Source organism: Heliangelus exortis, chromosome 15 (genome assembly GCF_036169615.1).
Source record: "Heliangelus exortis chromosome 15, bHelExo1.hap1, whole genome shotgun sequence".
NCBI lineage: Eukaryota > Metazoa > Chordata > Aves > Apodiformes > Trochilidae > Heliangelus > Heliangelus exortis.
The window spans coordinates 271108-299104 of NC_092436.1; the positions used below are offsets into that span (position 1 = coordinate 271108).

The 27997-nt window shown below is 47.7% G+C and overlaps 2 protein-coding genes across 3 annotated transcripts in view; one reads left to right on the plus strand and one right to left on the minus strand.

The window, feature by feature from the left end:
• Window positions 1-3742, plus strand: part of DPYSL3 (dihydropyrimidinase like 3) — a 30499-nt gene extending 26757 nt beyond the window's left edge. For both annotated transcript variants that reach the window (XM_071758498.1, XM_071758497.1), the window contains exons 10-14: window positions 1123-1264; window positions 1387-1557; window positions 1982-2161; window positions 2512-2674; window positions 3100-3742. In XM_071758498.1, coding sequence (XP_071614599.1) covers window positions 1123-1264; window positions 1387-1557; window positions 1982-2161; window positions 2512-2674; window positions 3100-3188 — 745 coding nt within the window. In that variant the 3' untranslated portion in view covers window positions 3189-3742. The remainder of the gene's footprint in view (window positions 1-1122; window positions 1265-1386; window positions 1558-1981; window positions 2162-2511; window positions 2675-3099) is intronic.
• A 1116-nt stretch (window positions 3743-4858) lies between these two features.
• STK32A (serine/threonine kinase 32A) lies at window positions 4859-27997 on the minus strand. Its single transcript, XM_071758861.1, has 13 exons — window positions 27497-27997; window positions 26220-26353; window positions 22482-22537; window positions 21155-21306; window positions 19275-19448; window positions 16128-16165; window positions 12537-12626; window positions 10564-10661; window positions 9243-9359; window positions 7744-7869; window positions 6907-7035; window positions 6533-6597; window positions 4859-6264 (listed from the first exon to the last, which is right to left on the minus strand). The coding sequence occupies exons 2-13, from the start codon at window positions 26269-26271 to the stop codon at window positions 6195-6197; spliced, it is 1167 nt and encodes a 388-aa protein (XP_071614962.1). The 5' UTR covers window positions 26272-26353; window positions 27497-27997; the 3' UTR covers window positions 4859-6194.

Genomic DNA, 27997 nt, shown 5'->3' on the forward strand with positions numbered 1-27997 from the left:
CTTGAATCAACCTCACAACCCTCTCACCGTGGTGTGCACCCTGAGCTGTGTGTGTGGTGGCTGGTCTGTGTTAGGTGGGAGACGACTGATGCTGAGAGGGTTGTAAATGGAGATGACCTTTGAAGTAATGCTGGAAGCATCTCTGACTAGATGGGCAAGGGATGGCTGCTCAGTAAGAGGTCTCAGCACAGGGACATGGTAGGATGAACGTGGGTTGTGCCCATGTGTGGAGGTGCTACGGCTGGTGTAAGAGAGGTGCCAGTGCATTTAGTGTCCAAATATGCATTTGCTGTGGCCAAGGAGCAAGAGATGCCTCTGGTCAGTTTGAATGTATGAAACAGGTGTGGGTCTTAGGGACTGGCAGGGAAAAGTAAGCCCAGCTCCTGTACTGGCTTTCTGATCCTTCACTTCCACTTCAAATTTACCCCAGACCTCAAAGCAGAGGCAAGAGCACTTCTGAGTCCCTGCAGCCTGTGGGCATCTGTCCTGACATCTTTCCTGCACTGTTTTATGTGAGGCTTCAGCAGGAGGAGAAGCTGTGGGCTGGATTGCTTGTTTTCTTCCACCAAGACAAATCTGCTGGAGATTAGGAAGCGTGTTGTGTCATGAGCCTAGCTGTGCAGTCAGTCAGACATATGGCAGAAATTATCAGAGGAAGATGGAGATTACCAGTGGATTAGGGCTGATTCACAGCCCTGGGCAGAGCTGCTGTGTGCACACCGTGCAGGGTTCAGGCACAGTCTGGCAGCCAGGTGCTGGGGCTACTTGCCTCACACAGGAGCTGGCCTGCTTTGGTCTGCTACCTGTCAGCCAGCAGCTGTGACTCCACAGTGCCTGCATGTCCCCTGCTTCCCCAGGACCCAGCAGCTCATGGGTGACTTCCAGGGAGCTGTGGGCAGCTCCTCACCATGCAAGTGCCCATGTGGGGCTGGAAGGAGCTTCACTGTGGGGCCAGGTCAGGTGGAAATCTTCAGACTCAGGGGCTGTAGAAACAGAGGTGCAGAGTAAAGCAGAGCTGAGCCAGGGGCTGCCCATGGCCAGAGAAGATCCATCTCCCTCCTGTCCCTGCTGTTGTCTGACTGCAAGACAGCTGATGGTGCTTTTATTACCTCCACCCCTCAGTGGTGACCTGCAGGTTTCGGGAAGTGCCCACTGTACATTCAGCACTGCACAGAAAGCAATTGGAAAAGACAACTTCACGGCCATCCCAGAAGGGACTAATGGCATAGAGGAACGAATGTCTGTCATCTGGGACAAAGCAGTGGTAAGAGACACACCAGGGAGTGGGCAGAGCAGGCAAGGCTGACAGGCACCTCAGCCTGGTCCTTCCTATTGTCTTTCTCTCCCTTCCCTCACGAGTGCTTAGTCGTCTTTGTGTCTGAGCAGGCCACAGGAAAGATGGATGAAAACCAGTTTGTGGCTGTGACGAGCACTAATGCTGCAAAAATCTTCAACCTGTACCCACGGAAAGGCAGGATAGCTGTGGGCTCAGACAGCGATCTGGTTATATGGGATCCTGATGCAGTGAAGATCGTCACAGCAAAAACCCATCAGTCTGTAAGCCCTCTGTTCATCTGTGGGAATGCTGGGGGGTGGGCTGTGACCTCTTACCCTGCTCTGTTGCTCTTCTCCTGAGCCTGGTCCATGCAGGCATAAGGACACATATTTCTGCTTATCTGGGTTCCCCTTCCATATACAAATTTTTCTTGGCTTTGCCAGCATGTTCTTGTCTTACCTCAAGCTTAGATTCTGCCCTCTTCTGTTGCTGGAGTTCTTGCTCACATTGAGCTCCAAAGCAGCAGGTCCTGGTTCATGTTGGGAGCTCTCAGCATGATGGACTGGTGACATAAAGGGCTCCTCTGAGGCAGCCAAGGCTCTTGGAGGTGTCCCCTCCGTGCACAGCTGTGAGGTGTGGGGACTGAACAGCAGTGGGCAGGCAGTGCTCATGTCCCTCCTAACCATCATCCTCTGGTGGCTGCAGGCAGCAGAATACAACATCTTTGAAGGGATGGAGCTACGTGGGGCCCCACTGGTTGTCATCTGCCAGGGGAAGATCATGCTGGAGGATGGCAACCTGCATGTGACACAGGGGACTGGACGCTTCCTGCCCTGCAGCCCTTTCCCTGACTATGTCTATAAGCGCATCAAAGCCAGGAGGAAGGTGAGGAAACAGGGATGCCAGGAGACAGTTAGGATACTGTTAGCCCAAATTGTCCTTTTCCCTAATAACTGATTGTTTTTTCTTTTGTGGTTCTTGGTGGATTCTGGAAACAGTGCTGCATACTGGTGTATTTGAACATGCAGTTGGGATAATTAAGGCTTGGGCAGAGCTTTGACCTTAGTGTTGGTGGTGGACCACCACTGGAGGCTGATGCTCAGCTGAGTCAGCAGTGGGTGATGCAAGCCCTTGTTGCTGTCCTGCTGCAGCAGGGGACTGGACCATGACACTGGCATGGCACGATGCTCCCTGGGAGCAGAGAAGTGTCACTGTCCTTTTCTCTCTGGTGGCAGATGGCGGAGATGCATGCTGTGCCCCGGGGCATGTATGATGGACCTGTGTTTGACCTGACCACCACCCCCAAGGGGGGCACCCCTGCAGGGTCAACCAGGGGATCCCCCACACGGCAGACACCCCCTGTCAGGAACCTCCATCAGTCTGGATTCAGCCTGTCAGGTGAGCACACATGGCTGGGCTGGGGGGAGCACAGAGCCACTGCCAACACTCCCATCCCCTGGGCTGGTGTGGGAGGCAGCTGAGAGATGGCCTGGGGCAGGCAGAGCACAGGAGCAGAGCATGAGGGTGAGACCCTGCAGATCCCTTAAGGGACATGGCCAGAGCTGGGGCCACGGAGGTGCCAGTGCAGCATCAGACCCTGCTCTTGCCATGTGGCTCTGCTCACACAGCAGTGCCTGCAGAGATGTTCAAGCCCCTGCTGCTCTTGGGGTCATCACTGGAGTTGGAGAGGGAGCGGGCTGCTGTAGACAGCCCTGGGAGGCCCTTTGGTGAAACCCCAGGCTGTCTGACTGCTCAGCCTTGTGAAGAAACTGCTCTCAACCTGGCTTTCCCCGTTCCCTTTGTGCTTTCTCCTTCTCCCCCAGGTACCCAGGTTGATGAAGGTGTTCGCTCGGCGAGCAAGCGCATTGTGGCACCCCCAGGGGGCCGCTCCAACATAACCTCCCTGAGCTAAGGGTCCCTGCCAAGGAGGAAACAAAACCCCGGTTCAAGCAAAGGAAGAAAAATGGTACATTGATGTTTAAGAAGGAAAAGCAAATAAACCTGTTCTGAAGTATCAATAAGCCTCAAGCCTTATGTTTCACAAATGCTACTTGCTACCTAGCTTTAAAGATATTGCTTCGTTTTGTTTTATGCATAGCCTTAAAATTCTGTTGTTATTGTTGTGGGTTGGGTCGGGTTGTGTTTTTCCTCTTCCTTTCTGTATGCATGCTGCTCAGACAGGTCACTTGGTTCTGTGTGGTGTTGGTGTTGAAGGCGTGTGGGATGCTGTGGTGTGGGACAGCAGGGAACGGCTGGAGCCGCGGGGAGGGCAGGTTCAGGGGAGCTGGTAGGGGCAGGTGGGTCTGTGTCGTGTTCATGTCCTTCTTCTCCACCCAATGCTTGACAGTGTTGTACCATGAGGCCCATGGGAGAGCCCCAGTCATCTCTGTAACAGCTGTCACAGCACCTCGTGTAAGGAGTTTTACTACTTTGTACACTTTATTAAAAAAGTTGTTCCTTCAAACAGCTCGTGGTGTTGGTTGGCTTTTTTCTTCTTCAGGCTGCTGCTGCTCAGCAGCTGGAGTGATGTTTGAGTTGGAGGAGGGACAGGCTGGCTGGGTGGTGGCTGAGACCAGCTTCTCATGGACATGGTGTTTGGGTCTTCCCAGCTGGGGCAGGCTTGGAGGCAGTTTTCTGTGGGCACCTGTGGGTTAAACACTCCCTTTCTATCAAGTGGTTTTTATCTAACTGAGGGTCACAGCCTTCTAAAGCTTGCAAAGCATGCAAAAATAAACTTGATTGTTTTTTAAATACTACAAAAAATGAAGTGTCCATTTAGGCTGTGCTAAATAAATACCCTTTATTTTTTTCTTCCTTAAGTATTTGACCTTGGAATATTTATTTTTACATGCCTGCAGCTCAGACAGGACAAGCTGTCCATGCAGCAGTCCTTAAGGGGCCATACCAGAATAGTTGTGCCAGGGGTGGGGAAGGCTGTTCATACTTACAAGTTTGGTGAAGTTCTGCTATCAAGTAATTGAAGGTTTTTCCCTGTTGCCTGGTAGTGATTAAGCTGAGATTGTGCCTCTGTTTACAGAGGAAGAGGGAAAAGGAGAGATGGGTGTAGAAGCCTTTGGGGAGTTTTTAAAGATGCAATGTTCTTACCATTTAAGTACTCAAATTTTTTTGGTTGTTTCGGGTTGGTTTTGTCAGCCAGTACAACGGTATTTATGCAGCAATGGATTTTTCCCCAGACAGAAGCAGGGATCGCTTCCTTATCTGATAACCACCTACTGGTGAACTAATTTCACTCCATCTTTGCAGCTCCCTGGACTGAAAAGGGTCAGACGTCCCCAGCTGGTTGTTTCCAGGCTAGCTGTGTACAGCAATGCTGCTCCCCAGCCCTGCACAAACACCCACACGCACCCACACCCACACCCACGCTGCAACTACACCAAGAGCCTGACCTGAGCAAACAAAACCAGGATACAGGAGAAGGACAGCAGTGGCACTGTGCACATCGATCCATGCGCCTGTGGGGCACTGTGCAAGGCAAGGAGGGCACCTGCACAGGCTTCACCCAGAGTCAGCTTTCCCCAGTCCCAGAACCTTCCTGTGACAGCAAAGAAACTGCTAAAGCCGTCTGAAACTGGGGGCTGCTAATCTTTATTGTACAGAGAAGGAGGTACACACTGCTCGGCGTTGTGTCAGTCAGTCTGGGAAGTGCCTGTATCTTCCCTGTACCCCACCTGTTAACAAGGACGCTGGGACCTGCACCACCCTTGGTGCCACCCGCACCTCTGTTGGAAATCACTGCAAAAACAAAGCAGATGGTTGAAAGCAGTGCAGCAGCTGTCCCATGGGGGCTGGAGCTGGCAGGATGGAGGCTCACAGGCAAACACCAGAGCTCCCTCAAATGGACTGAAGTGGGACCCAGGCACGTTTGGGAGGAACAGGGACTCTCCTCTCCCAGCAGGCACGGGGATGGCAACTCCTATGCAGAAGTGTAAACCACACCTTTCCCAAAGCAAACCAGAAAGCCATCATCAGCTCAACCAACAGTGATTATTCATGGTCTGTCTATCAGGAGCAGCTGTGAAGACCACAGGGAAGTACTGCACACAATCTGGGTTTTCTTCTGTGTCAGGTAACAGACTGAATCCTCCACCCCATAGGCAGTGGGTGTCTGAAAGTCTTCAGCCAGGGGAAAAGCAGATTTAAACTGAGAGTCCAGTAAAGTCCTGGCTGGCTCTAGACAAGGCAGAATGGGTGTTCCTCCTGCCTAGTGACCTCAGAGTAGAAAGACAGGAAGGCACAGGGGAAAAAAAGAACCCCTTGGGGTAAGTGAGAGGCAAATGGTTCATCACACATTCATTATATTGCTGAGAAAAGGAAAAAATGCCAAATAAGGAGGTGAAATGTCACAGCTGCAAAAACATTTAAATAATAGTGTCATTCCCAGTATTAACATAATAGAGATGCTTTGGCCAAACTCAGTCTTGGCAGAGAGTGCACCAGGAGTACAGCTGTTGGTGCAAACAGTAGCTTCTTAAGTCTTGTGATTTCAGGGGTAGAGAGATTAAAAAATACACAGTCAAATTACCTCTGATGTTGAAAGCCAAATGCTATCAGATTCAGCCAGCTGCAGCAACTTAATGTGATGGTGAATGGGTTTTTCAGTCTGGCCTGGGTAAGCACCTGAATGCTGGTTATTCCCCAGTATCTAGTTGTGACCTCTTTGTTTCCACATCTGTCTGCATGCTCTGACCACCACCAGCAGTGCTGAAAAGGGCACAGGAACCCGCGTGGGGAGAGGAGGGAACCTTTGCTGCCTCCTCCCAGCTGAGGAAGGGAAGATGGCCATTCCCAGCCTGGCAGGCAGCACCCAGGGCTGTGAGGGCAGCTGGCTGGGTAGCCGAGCTGAAGGGCGAGCACTGAGTCTATCACCAGCAGAGCTCCTGCGGGGTCTGCGCTGCTCTCAGAGGGTGTTGTTCTGCTTGTCCTTGCACGTTGTGGCCTCCTGGGTGTTGTTGTGGTGGTGTCTCATCCTTAGGGGCAGAAAGGAGGTGGTGGTGCTGTGAGGGGGGCCCAGGCAGGGGTGTGGCTGTCCGGGACCCTCCTGTTCCCTGGCAGGGGCTGTGCTGAGCCCCCCTGCAATGGCACCGCCTGCACCAGGGCTGCAGCTGATGCTGCTGGGGGCTGTGGTCCCAGACCTCCACCTGACAGATCAGCCTCTTCTAAGCATGTGCCAAGGGGCCCCCAAACCCAGCCTGCCCATGGGCAGAGCCTCTGATGATCCTCTGTGTCAGTACTTACTTTTCTCTGTTGAAAACAATGAAGTCCCTCTGGAGCATCTCCAGGTGCTTTTGAAGATGGCAGGCCTTCCAGAGCCACATGGAAAAATAGAGAGATGGGGAATAAATTACACAGTTCACACAGAAAGACAATTTCAAGGAGATTCAGAGATACCTTTAGGTATAGAGCATCTTTATCACTGCAGTGGGGAGAAGAGCATTAAGATTCTCCTTTCCCACACTGCCTTCCACTGTGGGAAGATGCCAGAGAGTCATAGGAATAAAGCAGGTTACTAGGGCAAAACTGGTCTGTTTGAACACTTTGCTGTGCTCTTGAGATGGCAGTCAGCTTGCTTGGAAAATGCAAGACTGCCTTGACCACATGCTTGCTCTCACCTGGGAAGAATTGCTTTTGCAGGTGTTTTTCTCCTTCTTAGCCAGACGCTTCTTTTTCTTGTGAAGAGGTTTGGATTCCAGGATCATTTCTTCCAGTTCAAAGGTTGGGTCACAGTTCAGCCTGCCTTTCTAGAGGGGAGAGAGAGCGGTTGGGTTGCCTCAAGGGCTCAGAGCCTGTCTTGAAGAGTCTCATGAATTGCACAGCACCTGGGAGCTGAATTTTGTAAAAAATAAACTAATTACAACGGCAGACATAACCAGAATGCCTGCAGTACCTCTTACATATTTTATCAGTTCCCTCAGACAGGGGACATGGTCAGGGTGTGAGAAGTGCTCATTTTGTGCTCACTGCTTCTGCTCAGCCCTTCGGCTGCTTTGAAGTGATGGTCTCTGCTGGGAGGAACACAGCAGCCTGCAAAACTGGTTTTAAAGGAACACACTATACCCAACACAGAGAAAACCAGCAACAGAGGGGCAAAGTACATCCAGTTAACAAATATGAATAATTTAGCCCAGCTTTTGTTTGTCTGAAAGACAGTGGAGGTAACACTGCACGTAACAGTCCTTGGATTATTTTCCCTTAAGGGTTGTCTTACTTCTGTGCTGCTTTAATCTGATTAAAAAAGGATCAGAAACACTAATCTACTGTATTTTTTATTTTACTGTGAATAATGGACTTGTGAGGGAGAGTCATTACAGGAAGAAATGATTATTAGAAAATTATCTTGAGGTCCCTTCCAACCTGAACCAATCAATCTCTGATTCTATGTGGTGAGGACAGGCTGCAGCGTGTGACAACTGGGCACATGAGAACCTCTTAAAATCCAATTGTCTTACCATAGGAATGAATTCTGGCACTATCTTCTTCTGGAGAACAGCATCCCAGTTCACATCTGACAGGTATGGAAAGTCTTGGATATCTTTCAGCTGAGAAAAACGCTTCTCAGGGTTCGGCTCAAGCAGCTGCAGCGGGAGTTAAACGGAAGGGGTGAGAAAGTGAGAGACCCTGAGGTGTGAAATCAGAGATCAGGTGCACACAGAGCTCTGCTGAATGGGGCTTCCATTCCACAGCTCATTTCCCTCTGGAGCTCCAGTCCCACCGTGAGTGATGTGGCTCAGCTAGCAATGATGATTTGCCTTGAACGCTAATAAATAAAAACATTCATGGGGGATGCCTGAGCCAGGACAGAACAGCAGTGGGTCTCATATATAATACATATGGTTGTTAAACCAGATGCAAAGGGGCACTTGGAAATGTAAATAATGGTGACATTGCATTATTTATTCACCAGGGAGCCTATATGGTTTGCAGCTTGTTGTGCTCCAGGGAAAAACTTCCAACATAACAACATCTGCAGTAAATATCCGTATATTACAGTTAGGCTTCATGAAATATTAGCTCCATTTTATTTTAAGCAAATGGAGATATTCTTCAATTTTCTTCTTGGAAAATATGCCATGATTCTGCCTCAGCAAAGAATTGATGACTCATTTTCATAAAAAACATTTTTGAGCATTTCACTAGAGAGGACAAAATATTTCTACATAATACTTGGAACAAAAAAATAGATGCAAGATACATCAAGTAGTACTTTATTGCTTACAGTTATTTGACAATTAGAAAACTGTATATTTTACAAAATTTGAAGCTAGTGCTTTTAGGCAGGGTTCAGTAATTCAGCTTTGCCGCCAGTGTATGCAGACAGTGTCTGACACTGTTGTTTTGTTTACTGAAGTTATGGCTTCATTTCAAACATTATTTCAGCTTCAAAATTATTCCAGTAATGATTTTGAAGCGATTTTGACAACCACTTCATTAAAAAACATCCACATCAAAGGATTTCACTGGTATCAGCGCTTCTAGTGAACCTCATTACTGGGGAAAATGTTTTTAAAACAAAAAAAGTGCCATTTTTGCCAAGTTTATTGACACATATATTAATATATATTTCTAAGTTATGTTGTTCCAGAGAGACAAAGTTATAGAAGAGACTCTGGACGCCAAGGCTGCATGAGTCCATTAGCAGCAGCCATGCTTGCCAACCCAAACTCCATCCCCATGGCTGCAGGATGCAGCACTGTGAGTTGGTTGTTCCACCGGTGTGGCTACAGCAGGAGGAGCTGGATGTTTATTTATGTATTGCCACCTGAAGGTCACTGCCTCTGAATCTGGACACAATTTGCAATGAATCCCTACAGCTTGCTGCAAAGGCCACAAGGCAGGGTGGAAGGAGCGGGCTGCTTTGGGCAGGCACCCAGCCACAGCCCAGCCCCAAGCTGCCCATGGCTGCCCTCACCTTTTTCATCAACAACAACATCTCCATGGCTGCCCTCACCTTTTTGATCAGTGACACCATCTCTGGGGACCAAGCTGCTGGGTACATCACTGTGGCTGTCCTGAAGACGTGAGCGATTTCATTTGGGGAGGTGTTGGAGCGAATATGGTACGGCCTCTGTGAAAAACAAACCCCACAAGGAAAGTGTTTTCATTTGTCTCTTTGTTCAATCTCCTCAGGAAATCTTTTTTAGAGCAAAGCGCTCCCAACAAAGCATCTTTGTACATCCCTAAGCCTCCCATGGAAAGCCTCTCCCCCTGTGAACATCACAGCGCAACTGAAATAACCCAAACAATCATCTCAGCAAGAACACTGACAGTGACTGCATAGAACTGTGGCCTTACTGAGGTCACTTCCATGTGCAGCTCCCCACTACCACAACACTACTGCCTCACTTCGAGAGAGATAATTATACCATGGTGGGATGTTTCCATTTTAAAAGATTTTTTATTCCTAGATTTTTAACGTATTTTGGAGAGGGAGTGAGGGTGTTAACAATGCATCTTAAAAACTGTAGCTGTAAATCCTGAGATCAAACCAGGAGCACTGTGCTTATCATGAACGTACACTAGGTGGACCTCAAGGTCTCCCTTCACTTCCCCCATGCAGTGACCACCACTGGTGCCACCATCTTATGGCTGTGCCAGCAAGGTTCTACACCTAGCAGCATTTCTGCTCCCATCTTTGGACACAGTGCCAACAGTGTCACCAGCAGTGCCACCAAAAATCAATGTGATTACCAGTCCTGACATTCATTTAACATTACAAATGGAAAACTCAAATACTATATTAATACATTCACAGAGGTTCCACTGCCTTTTACCCAACGTTTCCAAGACACTAATCTAACTGCTTTGTACGAAGCCCCCAACCTTAGCTGAGATAGCAGCAGAACACTGCTGTGAGGGGCAGAGATTGTGCTTTATTGGTAATTTACACACTGTGGTTTGCGTTTCCCCAAACTGCTCAGTCTTTTTACAGCAGCTGCAAGTTTGTTTGTTTTTTTTTTTTTCCTTGCAGGATGTGAACTCAAAGTAAATCACATGGCAACCCGAACCTGGGGAGCTGTGACTCATTGACCAGCTCAGCCTGCCTTGCCCAGCTTCCCCCAGGCCTGTGGACAAGCTGCTCTGTATTGTGACTGCTTCTCTCTGAGCTCCAGGCTATGATCTCAAGAACTCTGGACAAGATACTTTTGCTTCCTATGCTGCAATAACCCTTAAATTTGTCTCTGCCCTCTCACCCCTGGTATAAAGCATGAACTTTTCCAACAGTGCTTAAGGATCAATATGGGCAGGGTCAGGAGCCATGTGCACAGTACCCGTGTCCGGAGCAGCTCGTAGGCAGTGATCCCCAGTGACCACCAGTCCACAGCAAAGGAATAGCCAGTGGGTTTTGTGGAATTAAACATTTCAGGTGCTGCAAAACACAGAAAAAGGACAGTTTGCCTTGCTGCAGTCTCAAGTGGGAATGAGCAATACAGATCCATGCCACAGCGAGCATCCCTGCTCTTCTGCCTGGGACACCAATGAGCATCCTACTCATTTTACCATGCCTTTGAAAATACCTGCTTCTTTTTTCTTCAAAACAATGGCATGTGGCTGGTGGACTGGTCCTTTACCAAAGCACTGCTGAACATAGAGGTCCCTTTGCAGCAACTCACTTTTTGTTTCCCTGGCTGCTGTCTCAGCCAGTCCCAGGACCCCTCTGCAGGGATCACTCAGTGCTTCCCTGCCCACAAAGCCCAGAAAGAATAAACTCCATTTGCTGGCACAGGACTTCTCTCTTGTGCCACAGGAAATGTGCCTTGGAATAAGGACTGAAGCCAGGTATCAAATAGGTCTGAGTACCCCTGCACCCCCCCCCAGAGAGCCCCTGCCCTCAGCTGGTGCTCAGCCCATCCTGATGCTGGAAAGCTGGTCCCACTCACATCTCTGTTCATATTTAGAGTACTGCAGTCTGGCAGAGCCTAAATAGAGCCTCACAGGGTGAATGAAGGCAGCTTTTCACAAACATTAAAATGCAGTGTAAACCGAGACAGGGTGCTGACTGCACCCTTGGCAGGGGAAAGCACATTGTAACTGAAGGAAGCCTGAGGGCCACAGGTTTTTTGGAGGAGGGAATCAGGCTAATGGAAGGTGGGTGGAGGCACAGATTGACATGCTCTTTCTTAGCCAATGAATTTCCTTTTTGAGATTAAGGATAAAAAAATAACTGTATATTTCTGTGTGAGTTGGGAAGCAAGAATTGCTCTAAAACAAACCAAACAGGGAGTAATGCTTCCTCTTTGTTCCTGTTTTCCTTTCTAGAGGGATTGCTTTGGTAATGCAAAGGGGAAAGGTCAATCTGGTCATCTTGATAAAAAGCAGAGTCCCAAGGGGCTGCTCTAAGGGAGGTGGTGGTGGATTGTGTTACTTAGGTCTGGGGGACAGTGTTAGAATGAAAGTATGTATTTTGTGTAGGAGGGATTGTGTTAGCTGTATAGAGATGCTTTTGAGTGTTTCTGCTTCACTTAGCAAAGTTTAATTTATGGTTACAAAGACTTTTCTGTGTAATGTTTGCAGAAGAGTTCTCTTGGCATTAGCTCAGGATATTTCTCTGGATCATTACTTGCATGCTCTGGCCCCAGTTCCCCCCAGGTAAGTCAGTGTTATTTTATTTTATGTTTATTAACCAGGTGATAAATCTGTGGGTCTCTGCTTGTTTGAAAATTCAGCCTGACAGCAGGATGTGGGCTCTTTCCACCATGATGAGCATGTGCTCGAGTCTTAAGGCCACTTGCTTGGCCTAAGTAATGCTCATTTTTCAAGCAGCCATTTTATATAAAAATTGAAATTATGAGGCAGCGATGCAGCAGTGTAGGACTTCTGCTAATGGACTGAGGGAACAAATACAAGCTCTTGTGCTTCATTTTCCTCCTCAAGGGTAGGAAGAGCATTTCATCATTGCTGCAGGGCTTGGCTGCTGCTTGTGAAATGCTCTGAGATCTCAAGGGTGTAAATCTTATTTTATAATCAAAACCACGCTGTACAGCATGGCATAATGGCACTACAACCTGTGTTGGCAGCACGCTTGCCTTGCTGTGGTGTGTGGCATCAGCAGAGGGATGCACGTTTTCCAGCTGTGTCAGGGTGTTACCAGGTTGTTCCTTCTCCCAAATCAGAGCCTGAGCTTTGTTATACCCCAGCAACAAAGAGCTCAAACTTTCATCAAAAAGGACTTGGTCTGTACCTCACCACAGCTGTCAGACCAAGCCCTTAAAATGACAATTCGAAAATAAAAAAATCTTCTTACCCATGTAGGGCTTTGTGCCAGCGATGGTGGTGACTTGTATTTCTTTAGTCAGCACGGTGGCAATATTGAAATCAGTGATGTGCACGTGCCCTGAAAGACAGAGGTTGATCTGTTGCTTGATTTGCTTTACTTTCACATGAGAAACAGCTTGGAATGAGAAACATAAAGTAAAATATTCTATGGAAAGAAGTTTCCAGAACATAAGAAATTTTGGTGGGAGAACTGATAGAAAACATCTCACTTTGCAGGCTGGTTACAGGTGTATCTTATTACATTACCTATTCCTTAATTTACCCTTTAGGGAGCAAACAAAATGGAAATTCTCAGAGTCATTATTCAGTAATAACCCCCCTGGTTGCTCTGTCCCAGGCATGGGTCTCTCCTGGCTGGGCTGGCCAACCTCTGCTGCCACCAGAGACCTGGTGTCCAGCATGGGCAGAATGACACACAGCTGCCTGCCCTTCTCTGGTATGTCCTCTGTGTCCTTCCATCACTTGCCTTTCATCCCCAGCTCTCACTCCACTTCACAGGGAGCTGTTTTCATAAATATGTATTACAAAGACTGATGAAGGATTTGATATTCCGAGCACAAATGAGCCTTTCTCTGGATACATCTTTTAGATGATTCACTTCAAACAAATCACAGGTTTGATAAACTATCCCACTTGGGAAGTCACCAAGGCTGAGGCTCTGAAGAGGTGGAGGGGGTGAAGAGGGATGGCAGGGTACAGCTGGGGGACTGGGCCACCAGACAGCACCTCCTGGTAGCCAAGAGGGAAGCACAGGGCACAGCTGCTGGGCTGTAGGCTCAAACTTTGAGGCTGGCATTTTCCTGACTCTGACTGCAGCTTCCAAACATTGCTCCTGGCACCATGTCCCTCCCAGAGCTCATCCCATCCACCCCAAACCAGCACTGCACAAGCCTCTGGTTCTGCATTAAGGCAAAGAATTTTCTTATTCTATTCAGCACCTCTGTTACCACATAATTCCTGCCTCTTTTGTGCAAAAAGTACAAGGGTTCTGCAGATTGAAGTAATATTTTAAAGATAAAAGACTGAAGGTAACATTTTAAAGACTATGAAGCCAGAGGCATTAGGAGCTGAGGAACATGGACAGACTGTGCTGGAACTTTCTTACCTTAGATTAGAGACCAAATAGGCTGTGAGTGCCCTCAAAAACCTTCCCACAGTGGTACAAGAAATAATACTGAGAAAAGCCATTACAGGGCTCTTGAAAAAACCCTCTCAGTTTTACTGGAGATAAAACTGAGCTTTTCTTCAATTTTATTAGACAAATGACCTGGCCAAAAACTCCTGATGAGTTAGTCACAATTCCTGGAAACTGCTATCTGTGACAATATTTTATTCCCAGGTGAGCTGTGCTGTCATTCAGCCAAATCTATAGACTCATCATTAAAGAAGGAAATCATTTTGTGCTTGGAATGACTGGTGAAGGTGGTCACCTGCTGAGGATTTTTCATTGTGGGACCAGATCCAAATCTCTAACAACTGCTTTGTTTATTGCCCAGAAAGACATTTGCCTGATATTCCCCTTCATTTCTTGCTCACTTTAATTTCTGAGCTGAAATTGATACTGTGATACAGAATGCCACCGACCAGGGTGGCAGAGGCAAAGGCATGAGATGGTTGTTAAGGTCAGGAAACCGTGTCCCATGAAACATGTTCCATGGGTTGCTTAACCAGAGGAAGTGTGGAGTAGTCACAGCTGGGAAGGGAGATGGGCTGAAGAGTCTGAAAAGTGAAGGACTGAAGGTTTCCAGGTGTTTCATGGGCTCAGGGGACTCCTCTCAATCAAGTACATGATAAAAAATTGATGTTGGCAAATAGGACACACTTTGTGATCAGAGCTGTGGAAGCCTGGTGAAGGAAGAGGACTGGAGAGGGGAGCTCCAGCTCTATTCCATAGGGAAGGGATACTGAAAAACAAGCCCAATATAGGAGGCTCAGTATAGATCAACATGCTGCAATAACAGTTGCTCTGGGGACAAAGCTTTTTGTATGCATGAGAGGACACAACTCTGCTGCCACAGATGAAGAAAAGAAATACTACAAGTCAGAGCCAGAAGGACACTGAAGTCAAGGGTACATCCACAGAAAATAACTCTGAAACCTCTACAACAGACAGTTAAAGTATCTCAGCAAGCAGAAAACAGGCACAAAACCAAGCACAAATTGCAGTGTCATTATAGAAGTTTGCAGGTTACATCCTGCTGAGCTGAATGTGACTAAAGAGACAAGCAGAGATTTTTATCCTGTTTTTTTTCCCCTCTTTGGGAGATGCTGACCTACATTTCTGGGGCTCGACTGGTCTCAGGCAGCTGTCACTCTGTCCTGCAGGACACAGAGCTCCTGGGAGATCGTGACAGGTCACCCCAGGGTGTCCCCAGGTGAGGACTGACCACTCACAGCCCTACCCTGGCTGGGAGGGTCCCTGGTGCTGGGACCCCAACCACAGCTGCTCCTGTGGGTCCAGAGGTCTCCAGGGGACCCTGGCAGGAGGGAGGAGAGGTCTCTGCATCTCTCTGTGTATGGGACAGCAGCAGAGGAGCGAGGCAGGAGAGAAGCTGCTGCACGTGGGGGCAGAAGCAGCTTTGCTGGCAGCTCCTGAATAAATAATTAGCACTTTGAAATTCGAGGTCGCATGCAAAAGGAGGAGACTGCTGCCAGGCAACCCTGGTCACCCAGGAGAGTCATGGTGACTCCTCGGGAGCTTCAGCATCTCTGCTGCAGCCTCCGAAGTGAAAATGAGCTCAGACACACCCTGTCCCTGCACTGACTGCTCTTGGGGTGCCTTGCTGTAGGTGCTAATGAAGATTTCTCACAAGACAGTTACTTGGATCTGAAAAAAAAAAAAAAAATGAAATAACAAAGTGATCTTCTATAGAGTTAAAAGCTAATAAATATCAGACAGCTCTTCACTGAGAGAGCTCTGCCAGGACAGGAAAAATGTGTCTAGAGAGTAATGAAAAAATAGAGTTAGAGATTTGCCTGAGGAAAAAAAAAAGACTGAAGAAAAAATTAAAGCAACATCTCTACCCAGCCCCAGCTCCTCTTTGGAGCTTCCTCCCAGTGTCGTATGCTCAAAGAAAAAGAAAATGCCTGAAAGAAGACTGTCTGTTCAACCATGATTCCTCTGCTTGTGAGCATACATTACACACCACCTGCAATTACGTGAGCATTTTCTCTCAAATTATTACGTTTTGTGTATGTTTTAAGAAAGAGACAGCATCTCAGAGTTAAGGTTTGGTCAACAACTGACCACAGCAGCACAAAATGTGTCATCCCTTCTGGAGACACCATCAGTCAGACAGGGGAAGGGGGGATTCGACACTAAGGCAGCCCCAGAAACGGGGCAGCACCTCAGGGTGCCCAGCACCCTGGAGGGACATGAAGCAGCTGCTCAAAAAGCAAAAGAGCAACTAAAGCAGAGAAAGATGGTCTATTCCTACCTCAGCCATGGGAAGGGATGCAACAGAGAGGAAAGCAGCAAGAACCTGAGCTGTGATGTTGATGTCCTGCTCCTGGCTCTGCTCTTACACACATGCACAGCCACCAACCAGCTGGCACTTACCGTGCTCGTCCAGTAAAATGTTGTCAGGCTTGATGTCTCTAAGGAGAAAGGCAGAGAAGGGGAGACAGTCATTAGTGTAGAAATGTGATGTGAGAGGTGGATGCTGACACCTGAGGAAAGTCCAGGCTCTGGGGGACACGTTTCCAGAGATGTCAGGCCCCAGAGGGTGTCTAAGCTGGGGCTGTGCTGGGGTTCAAATTGAGCATAAGAGACTGACTAATTACACAAGGAGAACAGGAATGGTGGTGAAGAGGCTGCTTGGGTTTGGGCCAGCAGCACCCAGGTAGTCCTCCTACAACAGCTTATCTTTATCCTCCTTTTGCTTCTCAATTCCCATTCTATATGCTCCCCATTTACTCAGTAGAAATCAGATTATTTTAACATCTTTGCTCTAGAAACAAATGGGTTCCCCAAAGATTTAGTGTCCCAAGTATGTATATATATATATATTATATATATTATAGGCCAAAACAAAATAATAATACCTATGGCAATTCTTCAGGGAAACACTCTCCATTGAAGGCAGAAAACGTACACCTGATACGCCTGCTGTGTCCACCTGAGTGGCTTTACAAGACATTACCTGCTTTTAATGAGCTAATTACAACGGTCCCCAGCCAGACATATGGTGATGCAGTGTCCCAGGGGAGATTCACACATGCCAGGCAGAACACAGGCACTAGGCTGGGGCCTTACAGTGAAAAAAATGAGCAGCTTTAGGATTTTATCTTGAAAAAACTAAGATCAACTTTGAACTTGCCTATCCACTTGGAATCCAGACAGGACAATGTATCTAAATATCACGTACTTGCTTACAGCTCTCCAGCATCTTCCCACCCAAACTACCTCCAGTGAGGGTCCTTGTGCCACCCCCATCCCCCAGGAACTGATGGGGACAGGTGTCTTCATCCAGAGAGAGCAGGATGGCTCCAGGTAAGCAGCTGGGTCACTCACAAGTGCAGCAAAAATGTGCCATGGGTTAGAGCCCCACAGCCCAGGTGGTCAGAAAAGCTGTATTTGATAGCAAAAAATGGTGATGCCACACTTGGTGTTTTTGAGAAAAACACTCACTTAATGAAAAACTTCAAGAAATGTTTCAGTAAAATTAGGTTGAAAAAACTTATTCTCTTCCATCATACAAAAACATTTTCAAAGTTCTTAAATGAACTTTCTTAAATGAAAGGTTTTAATTTATCATTCAGTTTTTCAATCTTTGTTTGTTTGTTTGTTTTATTTCCACTGGGGCCTTTTCTGGTCTCGGTCTGGTATGCAGTCAATGGAATTACACCAGCACAGTGAGATCATTCCCAGAATGCAAACAATGAACAGGGATTATTTTGTGTATTGATTAATTGCATGCTTATTTTTTATAAACTGGCTGCATCCGTTTTCCAGCCTTTTACATGTATGTGGGAAGTGACTCCATCCAGCAGGCTGTGCTTGCTGTCTCTGCACAGCTTTGCTCAGAGAGGCAACAATCCTCCTGATGTTCCCAGCTGCAGATGCTGCAGTGTCACTGCCTCAGTTGAGTCACTTTATCACCCAGCACTGCCCCTCTGGGTTACAGTGTTAATTAAACAACTTGCATTACAGTGTTAATTAAATATCTTGCAAGTTTTACAGGCTGCCATGCATGTTTTGGCTGTATTCAATTCAGTTTAAACAGGCAAACCTTGCAGCCTAAACTTTAGCTTTTCCCACCTGTATTTACAAGTAACCCCCTGGTTCTTCTAAATATCCTGGGAGATTTGTCCCTGGGCTGTTTGTCTCTCTCTGTAGTGCCCAGTGCACTGTTTGGCCACCAGCCCCCTGGTTCCATAAACACCAGCACTCACTGGTAGAGAATTTCTTCCTTGTGCTTCCCTGACACCAGTGTCCCACTCAGCTCGTTCAGGCCGAGCCAACAGCATCAGGATCTGCCCCTGGCCCTGGCTGCCCAGGACAGAGACAGCAGTCTCCATTTCACCATGTTTTATTGATGCTCATCCATTATTTGGTGCTGGTGAGCAGGTGCTGTCACCACACGATGGTTTCACCTCCCGGGCTGCAGCCTGCACAGGGAGCTGGGATGTCCTGCCTGCCCAGCCCAGGTGTATCACAGGAGAAATCTATGCAGGCATACAACAAAACAAGCAGCATGAAAGGTGAGATTCCTGAGAAAGCAGGAGCTATACCCACCAGATCTGAAGCAGAGCAAAACCTCTCTGGTGCTCTGCAGCTCTCCCCAGCATGCTGCAGGCATGGCAGGCGTCAGCCTCTCTGCCCTCCCACCTTGGGAACACAGCCAAATGCCATGGACATGATCAACTCTTCATCTCCATCAGTGTCTTCCTTACTAACAACCAACTAACTATCCATTTCCCTTTAAAATGGTGTTCTATGCTCTATTTTTACACCTCACAGGAATGCTCTTCTGGAGTGATATTTATGAATGAGATAATCTCCTTGCCTTTATTTACCTTCTGCTGGTCCCTCCCTGTTCACTCCTGTTAGCAGCTCCTGAGTCCAACCTCTGGGGCCTCCGAGGTTTGCATGGGCTGGCACACCAGGAGGAACCAGTCTGTCCCTCTGGGGACAAACCTGCCTCCCATCCAGGGAAAGGTTCTGTCTCCTGTTATTTTTCAGGGCTTCGGATGTGTGGAAAGAGCTCAAGTGTCTTTTCACTGGCAGTGAAAAATCTTGCTGGGCAGCAGGAAACTCTGAGCGCTTCCAGAAAGGGATTTAAACTCATACTGGGTTATGGTCCTGTTCCTTGTCCCTCAGTGCACTGCAGAGGGGAGCAGAGAGCAGACACCTCTGAGGGCCACAGCAGGGGAATTTGGGATGCTGATGCCTATTCTCCCTGGACCGGGATGGATATTAATGAGCTACGGCTAATTAAACCTATCAGAGACAGCATTTTGCAGGATCATCAGAGAAATCAAGTATGCCATATCTTAGCTTTCCCAGAGGGAGAAACACCAGGCTCCCTGTTGGATGTGAAAGGCTTTTCTCAGGGAAGCCTGGTGCTCCACACCAAACAACTGCACGTATCAGAGTATTTCGTTAAGCTCTTTGGCTTCTGTTTGTCCCCTCGTGCCAAAGAGGACCAAGTCCACCCCTGCTGCTGCCTCCAAGCAGCAGTCTGCTCCGAGGTCCCCAGCTGACCTGTGGATGATGTGCCTGCTCTGGAGGTAGTCGAGGGCCAGGACGAGCTCACAGATGAAAAGCTTCACGGTGCCCTCCTGGAACCGCACGTTTTGTCGGAGGTGGTAGCGCAGGTCCCCCCCGAGCAGCAGGTCCACAACCATGAACATATCTTCTTCATCCTGGAACGAGTACCTAAAATGGCATGAGCAGGGTTCAAGGATGGAAGTATTTCAGACAGACAGGTTATAAAGGGACAAAGGGGACCTCTGGGAATACTCATGCCCCTGGTGCAGCAGTGGAAGTGCAGCAGTGGGAGCTCTGGATAAACACTCTCTGCTCCCCTCGGGGCCCACACCCAGCTCTTCAAGACATTTTGTCTTCTCCAAGCAGCCCAGGGAGGTGACCCACAGGAGCAGCCTGCACAAGGCTCTGGCTCTCCCGACAGCAGCCTGGTAACAAACCCATTTGCTCAACACAACAGGGGATGCAGCTGCTCTCTGCTGCTCCTCTTTAGGTGACCTCTTTTGATGACACTGCTTACCAAGTCTCCCTTTGAGACAGCCTAACAATCAGATACCAGATTTTTTCCTCATGCATTTTTGCTTTACACGTCCCAGCTGCTGAGTGAGATTTGCCTGGAACAGCTTGTTCGAGTAGGAAAGCAAGGTCTGGAGACTTGTCCAAAGCTTGATGTGTGGTTCTCATTCAAACCTTAGAACACCACCAGCAAACTCCTGGGAGTTCACTTAACAGCATTCCTCCTCTCAAAGGAGACTTTGAAGAGGACCACCAAGCTATTCAAAGAATTGTGCTCTACAGTGTGTTTTAGACTCATTCTTGGGTTTACTTTTGGTAAGTTCTACCTCATCCTAAAAATTAATGCAGTATTAATCCAATTAATCCATTAATCCAATATCCACTAAATTTAATTACACATCATCACAAGGCAATCCCGTAACTAAAGGATATTGGCCACTAGATCATGGGCTGTAGGAGACTACAGCACTTAAAACATTACTGGTGTCCTAATAAAATTAACCTGACAGACTCCAAAGGTAATAGAGTCTTACTTAAAATTCTTATTTTACTGCTCCACTGCAGGTAAACATGCTGAATCACACGAAGGGGGAAGAATTAGTGTACCTTTTCTCATTCAGCTGGTCAATCCCATCATTAATGGTTGAAAAAGGGCTATAACCAAACCAGGTAGGTTGCATTTATCAGGTACTCTTAAAGGAAAAAGATGCTTTTATGTACACATTTCCCCTGTGGTTATATGGGCTTCTGCAACAAAATCTGAATGGTATTATTGTTCTGTCAGTAAATTCAAGGATAAACTGCTTTTATCTTTGCTGGTTAGCACGAAGTCAGTCAAGTATCAATAACATATTAAGGCAGCCTGTTTAAAGTGCAAAATAAACTACAAAAACAGAATCAGGAGGAGAGGCAAGGAGAGGAGAGCCCTGTGAACAGAGCACTGCTTGGCCATCAATCCTGTGCTGCTACCAGGAGCTGCTCTGGGCTGCAAAGCAGCATGGTGAGTAAAACTGGGTGATGGCAATGTGCAGGACCTGCCTGGGAATGAACCACAGGGCAACACATGAATAAACTCTCCTGTGTTTGTTTGGGGGACAAGGGGGCTCACTTCTTGTTTAACTCAACAGGATTCCCCAAAAGAGAAGCCTACTTAGTGGAATCCAGGAGAAGCCCCCGGGACAGGTCCCAGGAGCACACACACACCTTCTCCAGAGTGACCACGAGCAGGATGCTGTCCTCACTGCTCACCCACCCCAGCACCACAGGATGCTGGCTCGTTGGAGAAGCAGGTAAGTCTGGTCTTCAGGATGTCTTAAGTGGCAACACTGACTCAACCACTAAGTAAAGAAGCAACATCTTACCATAAATTAACAAGGAAGGGGTGTTCCAGGCCCTGCATGATCTGCAGCTCCTTGAAAACATTTCTCACTTCATTCCTCTCCACGCACTTCTGTTTGTTCATGTACTTCATGGCATACATCTTCTTGGTGTCGTTCTTCTGCACAACACAGACCTAGAGGGATAAATTAGAGACAATTTGTTAGCAGATTTTGGCAGGTAAAACACCGTCCCACCAGTGTTCTCCAGTGGCTTTGGCCAAGTCCCAGCTCCGTGCACTGACACTGCAGCCCTGGACATTGCCAGTAAATACCTCACCCAGTTTTCAGCCAAAGAAGAAATTTTGCTGAGGGGAAGGAATTTACCACAACAAAGGCAGGAGACAGGGAATCACGAATCAACATTTTATGTAACAGCAGTAACTAATCTTGGTTTGTCTGTCCCTTCCAGACCAGTTACTGTTTGGAAGAGTCCTTTCCACCACAGAACTGCAGTACAGAAACTGGGGAGCAGCACCCGACCTCCTCATCCTTTGTAAGTCTCATTCAGCTCACAAAGAACCTTGGGCTTGGTTGGAGTGGTAGGGGGGTTTGAATTTTAATCTTTCTTATTATATTTCATCAAATTTAGAAAGAAATGGTGCTTCAGTGGGAGGCTAAGCTGGTAAGAGCACAAAACAAAACACCCTGTTTTTTTCAGATGCATTTCCACAACAGTTTATGAGTTTGGGATGAATTTGCAAAGGTTCAGTCAACCTATTTCTTTTGCCACCAAATAAATCTCTCTGTCTAGAGATCTCTTTCACACTCTGCACCCAGGGCACACTCCTTTTCTGGCATGAGTCTGCCCTTACGTGAAGAGGAAAATGACCGTCTAGAATTCTGTCAGTGTAGACAAGCATGGAGTTCCATAACAGCATAAAAATAAAACCAAACTATGACTGTAACCTGATGCTTAATAACAAACACTGTGTTTCACAGAGAAATATCCCCTTAAAAAACCCTGCCAGACCTTTCATGTTGATTGTAGCTCCTTATTAAATATCTATTGTGATGGTCAGTGTTGTTTTGTTGGGGAATCTTAGAAACTGCTTATCCAGAAACATAATGAAATTCAGTTCATTTGATTTATTAAGATCTCATTTCAATCTCTTGTAATATAATTTGTGGCTATGGAACTGAGGAGGAACCAGGGTCTGATTCTTGCTTGATTACCAGGAGTTGAAGCTCGGGTCAAAGCTGACTAACAGTGCAGGGTTTATTTCATTACTCTCCTGTGAGCCTCTAATTCACTCATTTCTCAGTTACATTTTCAGCTGTCCAAATGGTGATTCGGTCACAAAATACTCACTTTTCCAAAGCTGCCCTTCCCAATAGCTCGCAGAATTTCAAAATGGTCGAAGGTGACTGCAAGAAAGAGCAAACATTTAAATATTGAATGGCTGAGCAACCTTTTGATGTTATTACATAATTACCACTTTTTCTCCATAAGAGCTGAGAAAAATAAGGGAAACCCTAACAACTTGCTGTTGCTTTTGGAGACCTGGGTGCTGTGTAAAACTTGGTGCTTAACAAACCTTTTTTTCTTTCCAGTACAGCAACAAAGGCAATTTCCCTGGGTCAGCCTTTTTCAATGGCAAATCAGGCAAAGAACCATCAAGTGAACGCTTTCACTCTGCCCCGCCTGTTAAATGTGAAAGTCTCACCTTATTCCTGCTGAAACCAAACACTAAGAAGTTTAGTCCATCTGAGGTTTATACTTTGTAAGGTCACAAATGGGCAGTGGGATCTTGTGTCCTCATGATGTTCTGGGCACCCGTTTGATAATTGTGCACTCAAACACAGCAGCCCTGAGCACCACCTTTGCTGCTCCTCAGCATCCAACATGGCTGTTGGGGCCCAGGGGAAGAACAGAAGAGCTGGAGATGGTGCAGGTCAGGATGGAAAGTGAACATGCATTTCATTTCACCTGCTGGCTTCTGGCTGGAGACGGGGATGAGGAGTGGACATCTGCACAGCGGGGGAGAAAGCTCTGTAAGTGCTGATCTGAAGGACCCTACAGATCAAGTGTTTCTCCTCAGCCAACATGAAGCTGCCTGTGTCTCATCAAATGAAATCACTGTGCAGCAAACACAAATTGCCTCTGTGGGGCTCAGACCCTGCTGCTGGTTTCTGGAGGGGGCACCACAGCTGTGACCACCAGGGGTGAATCCTGGAGCCACCACCAAGTGCTGGGTGATGGGGGAGACACTGCTGTGAGAGCAGCTTGGCCATCAGGCTGCAGAGCTTTCTGAGACCACAGCTTGGCTTGGAAAGTGCAGCTCTCAACATAATTGTCTTCTGCTCCTTTCTTCATTAGCTGAACTGAGTGGCACAGAAAGAGAGAAGTGTTTGTGTTCAAAGCTTTCTAGCAGATGAGATTTCAGGCAAGGAACCTGCTGCTAATCACTGGGACATCACCAGGTGACTCCTCGGGACAGACCCATGCATGAGAGTCATCAGAAATGCACCCCCAGGACACATCCTGTTTCATTGCCACCACACAGCTACGGGTAAGAGTACTCAGACTTTGCTAGTGGATTGTTATTTGTTTGTTTTAACAAACTGCAAGTTTTCTCCAAACAAGTGAAGCAGGCAGACTGGTTTTTATTCAACATAACCATGATGCATCAGGGTCACCAAACTGCCTGAGCTCTATGCCCACTGAGCCTGCCCAAACCTCCTCCAAAAACAATGCTGAAAACAGCCACTGCCTGCCTGGCCAGGGGTGTAATACCTGCTGGGTAACTGAATCTTGGATTAATTTTTTAGAACAGGCACACTAAATTAAAAAAAATTGTCCTTCTTGTTGCTATTGTCTTTTCAGGTAGGATGCCACAATCTAACCAGAGCAAAGTTTATGGTTTACAGCTATAGCACTTGCAAAAAAAGGCAGCTTTTTAAGGCACAGAAGTCCTTTTTGAAACCTGTAATTACAGTATCAGAATTGCAAATTTCAGAGCTGAACACAAGCTGATCACAACTGAGTTTACTGGTTTGACATCCTGAGAGAAGGGTGGTGGATATCTGCAGAGCGAAAAATGGGATAGTGAAGATGTTTATCACCTGCAGGGAAAGGTGAGAGGGACAAGAAGCCCTTGGTACCCTCATGGTGGAGTGAACAGGAATGTCTTCCTGAACACGTTAACACCCTCTGCCTCCTTGTCTTCTACTGTTAATGTTTTCACTAGTATTTTAAACACAGGTCTGTAGCTGAGCTTACTTTAAGAAAGCTAAACTGCATACTTTTTACTTAAGGCTCTCAAACCAGGTATGATCACATTTTAACCTCTCTCTGTTTTGGCTTTTCTACCATCCCCAGTTTTCAGGGAGACAGTCCAGAGGCTCACTTCCAATGAGTACTGAAATTTGTGGTGTCCAAATCAGGGACTAAACACATGCTCTGCATCCTGAATCCATACCTACAGATCTGACAAGCCTCATTTAGATGCCTGGTGGCATCTAAAACAACAAAAAAGGCCAAAGCATTTGCCCTTCAGCAAGAAAAGTCATGTGATATGCCAACTCAGACAAATTATGTTTAAGAGATGCCAAGAAAGATAACACAATTGCTATAGAGAATCAACCGAAGCACAAGCATGAAACACCATTTGAAGCAGGGGTTGTATTTGTAAACCCAGGTTGAAGGAACAATATTTAGATAGAAAACACAAGACCTAACTGGTCATGAAAAACATCCTCATCAGGGACAACTCAACCCTGGCAAAGCCCCCACACCTGCCAAGTGGAAGTCAGTGCCTCAGGGGGCTCAGGTCCTCCCATCCCTGCCCATCCCAGGACAGCACCACACAGTCTATTAGGGTTCATCTTCCTTTGGTCATTGTAATTTTCCTCATCTTCATTATATTTTTATCCCTTCCTTCCTTCTCTGCTCAGCAGCCTCAGGAAACCAAGTTCTACCACAGCATAGGGAGTAGCAACACAAGCCCCTCCATGCTTGTAGGAGACACACGATGCAGATCCAGGAAGAAGAGAAACAAAGATACATTTAAAGCTCCCCTCAGCACTGGGGCTATTTAAAGACAGAATAGCTGTTGGTGGAATAGAGAGGCAAAGGACCTCAGAATGATGGATCTCCAGCTCATCCAGACATTGTCCTCACTGCATAGCTCTTTCTGCTTTATCTTCCATCAAATCTGGCCTGCTGGGAACAACATCTGGCTGCCATCCTCTGGGATGCTTTCTACTCCATTTTGCCCAGAAGCAGCACAAAGAAAATCCGGCTTTTAACATGGTCTTATCCTGACTATATGGGGAGGGGAGATCACCTTGCAGCACTGAACCTTCTGTCTGGTTATTACATTTTCTTTTCATCTCACTAGCTTATTAGCCACAACTGTGCCTGCTCAGAGGAAACACTGAGGGGAAAAAAGTACTGTCATCCCACTTCAGCTGACAGAAAACAAAGCCCCTTGGGAAATACATGTTTAAAGAAAAAATAAAATAAAAGTATGGTGCCACAGAAAATAATCAGACCATAGCAACAGCAATTTCGAAGACTATCCAAGAGGCCTTTTGACTGTTTGTGCACCCCAAAGGAGGTAGGTGTGAGCCCCCCTGCCCTGTCCTGTGATGTCTGTCCCTGCAGAAGGAGTCCATGAAGGGCTGGGCTATTCCCCTTACATCCCCAGTAATCAGGATTGCATCCCCTCTGACTGGAGCTGTTACCTTTGGGACAGCAGTTTATAAGTTATCTAGGCTCCCTTATATTTTGCTTTTATTTCCATGTATTTGTATTTACATACACATTCTATTACTATACTCAGGTGAAAGCCCACATGGCAGTTAGCAGGCTGACTCATGCAAAAGGAAACATATTTATGGAACAATCATTTAATGACTATCACTATAATCTTGGCAGCATAGTGACACTGGCCTCCAGTACTGCTCTCTGCAATGTTTTCTTTTCCAGCTGCTCAAGCCTGCACGCTGCTCTCTCAGTGCCAAGGTGTTTGTACCCCCACACATGACCTGGTCCCTGCACTGCTGGACTCTGCAGTCCCAAAAGATGGCAAGGAAAAGGTCTCACCATCTTCATTTCCATCGCAGCGGGGTAACTTGCTGGAGGTGTTTGCTCCCATGGTGTGCTTAGCTCTCTCTGCTCCTCTCAGTTACGTTTCCACCCTCCAAGCTGGTGCCTGAGGAACGGTGTTGCCCTGGTCACTGCAGGAGGCAAAAACATCATCATTCAGAGTAAAGAATTGTTTTGCTGCCCGTGGATTTTCTGAGGGTTCACTGCTCTGGAGACAAAACTGATTATCAGGTAGAAAGCCCATTGTAATTGAGTTTACCAGAGAAACCCTGTAAGATCATAATGTTCTAACCTAGGCCAGGATTGCCTGCTCCTGGGAAATGTAGAAACAGCCTAATGGGCCAAAAGATCTGCGCAATCTGATAGCTTATTTTGATACTGATATCCCTGTGAAACACACATTTTCTTATGTTGGAAGTACAAAACCCTAGAAGAATAAAATGAGGGAGTTAATGGTGCAGCACAACTTGGACTTTATCCAGCCCAGAGTGTTCCCTAGGGCACTCCTCTTTTCACTGCATGTTTAGGGGTGCAATGCAGCTGCATCTGTCTCAGATCCACATTCTGGAGACACAGCTACTGAGTAGCTTCGCTTTTTTTTCAGATGTGAGAAGGTAGGTGCTTGGGAAGGCCCAGGCTGCTGGCTCCAGAGCCAGGCAGGACAGATTCCCAAGAATGTTTTATCCTCAACAGATAAATGAAAACCGAAGCAAAGCAGAGGCAATATTCCCAGGGTTTACACAGCACTGCAAGCACGCTGTGCCCTGTGGTGAGGAAAAGAGCTCACCAGGATGAAGAAAAGGATGAGAAGTTTATATAGAGGCGAGCAGCTAGTTGCATTGTTAGAGTTATCACTGATGGGTGACAACTAAGCTGCCTCCCAAGAGGACCACTAACTTGGAAGGGTTCAGAAATAATTTCTCTTACTGCCTCTCCCTTGCTGAAGTGCAGCAGGGTGCTGTTGCTGGTCTGCTGAGCAGCTGAGGCTGGGACAGTCACACCGCAGTACTCGGCACTATCCTGTCACTATTGCCCCGGGGAAATTAAAAATTAACCTAAACTCTTCCGCATCCCCAAACAAGTTCAGGAAGGACGGGAGCAGGATCTCTGTCTGTCACCTTCGGAGCTGCAGCCCGGCCCCGCAGGTGCCGACCTCTCTCAGCTGCTGCGTGGCCACTGCCGTGTGTCCCCCCCCCCCACCCTGCGCTGTCACCGACCCCCATTCAGACCCCACCGACCCCACTTCAGAGAGCACGAACGAGGAAGGCACCTACCTGGGGAGCAGAGCGGGGCGAGGGGGCGGCGGGCGGGACCCTCCTGCGCCGGCAGCAGCGACCTGCGGAGGGTCCGGGTGAGAGGAAAGGAGGGTCCGGGGGGAAGGGGACGGAGGGTCTGGGGAAGCAGCTGGCGGAGCCTGGAGAAGCGGAGGGTCCGGGAGGAGCCCAGGAAGGAACTGCCGGAGAAGCGGAGCAGCCCCGGAGCGGCCGCACCGCCGCACGCCCGGGGGTCCCGTTGTGCCCCTGAGTCCCCCCAGCGGGCGGAGCCAGCGCAGCGCGGGGACACGCGTGGGTCGCTCCCCGCACAAGGTGTCACCGTCCCTCCCCCTGTTCCCTCCGGCTCTGGCAGCGGGTCCCGGTTGCAGCAGCCCCGCAGCCGGTGCCAGCCCCCGGGGTGGGCGCGTCTGCCGCTGTGACAGCCCCTGCGCCGGGGGAGGGACAGTCCTGTCCCTTCGCCTCACCACGACCCAAAACCTGCTGCCATTTCGCGACGTGCCC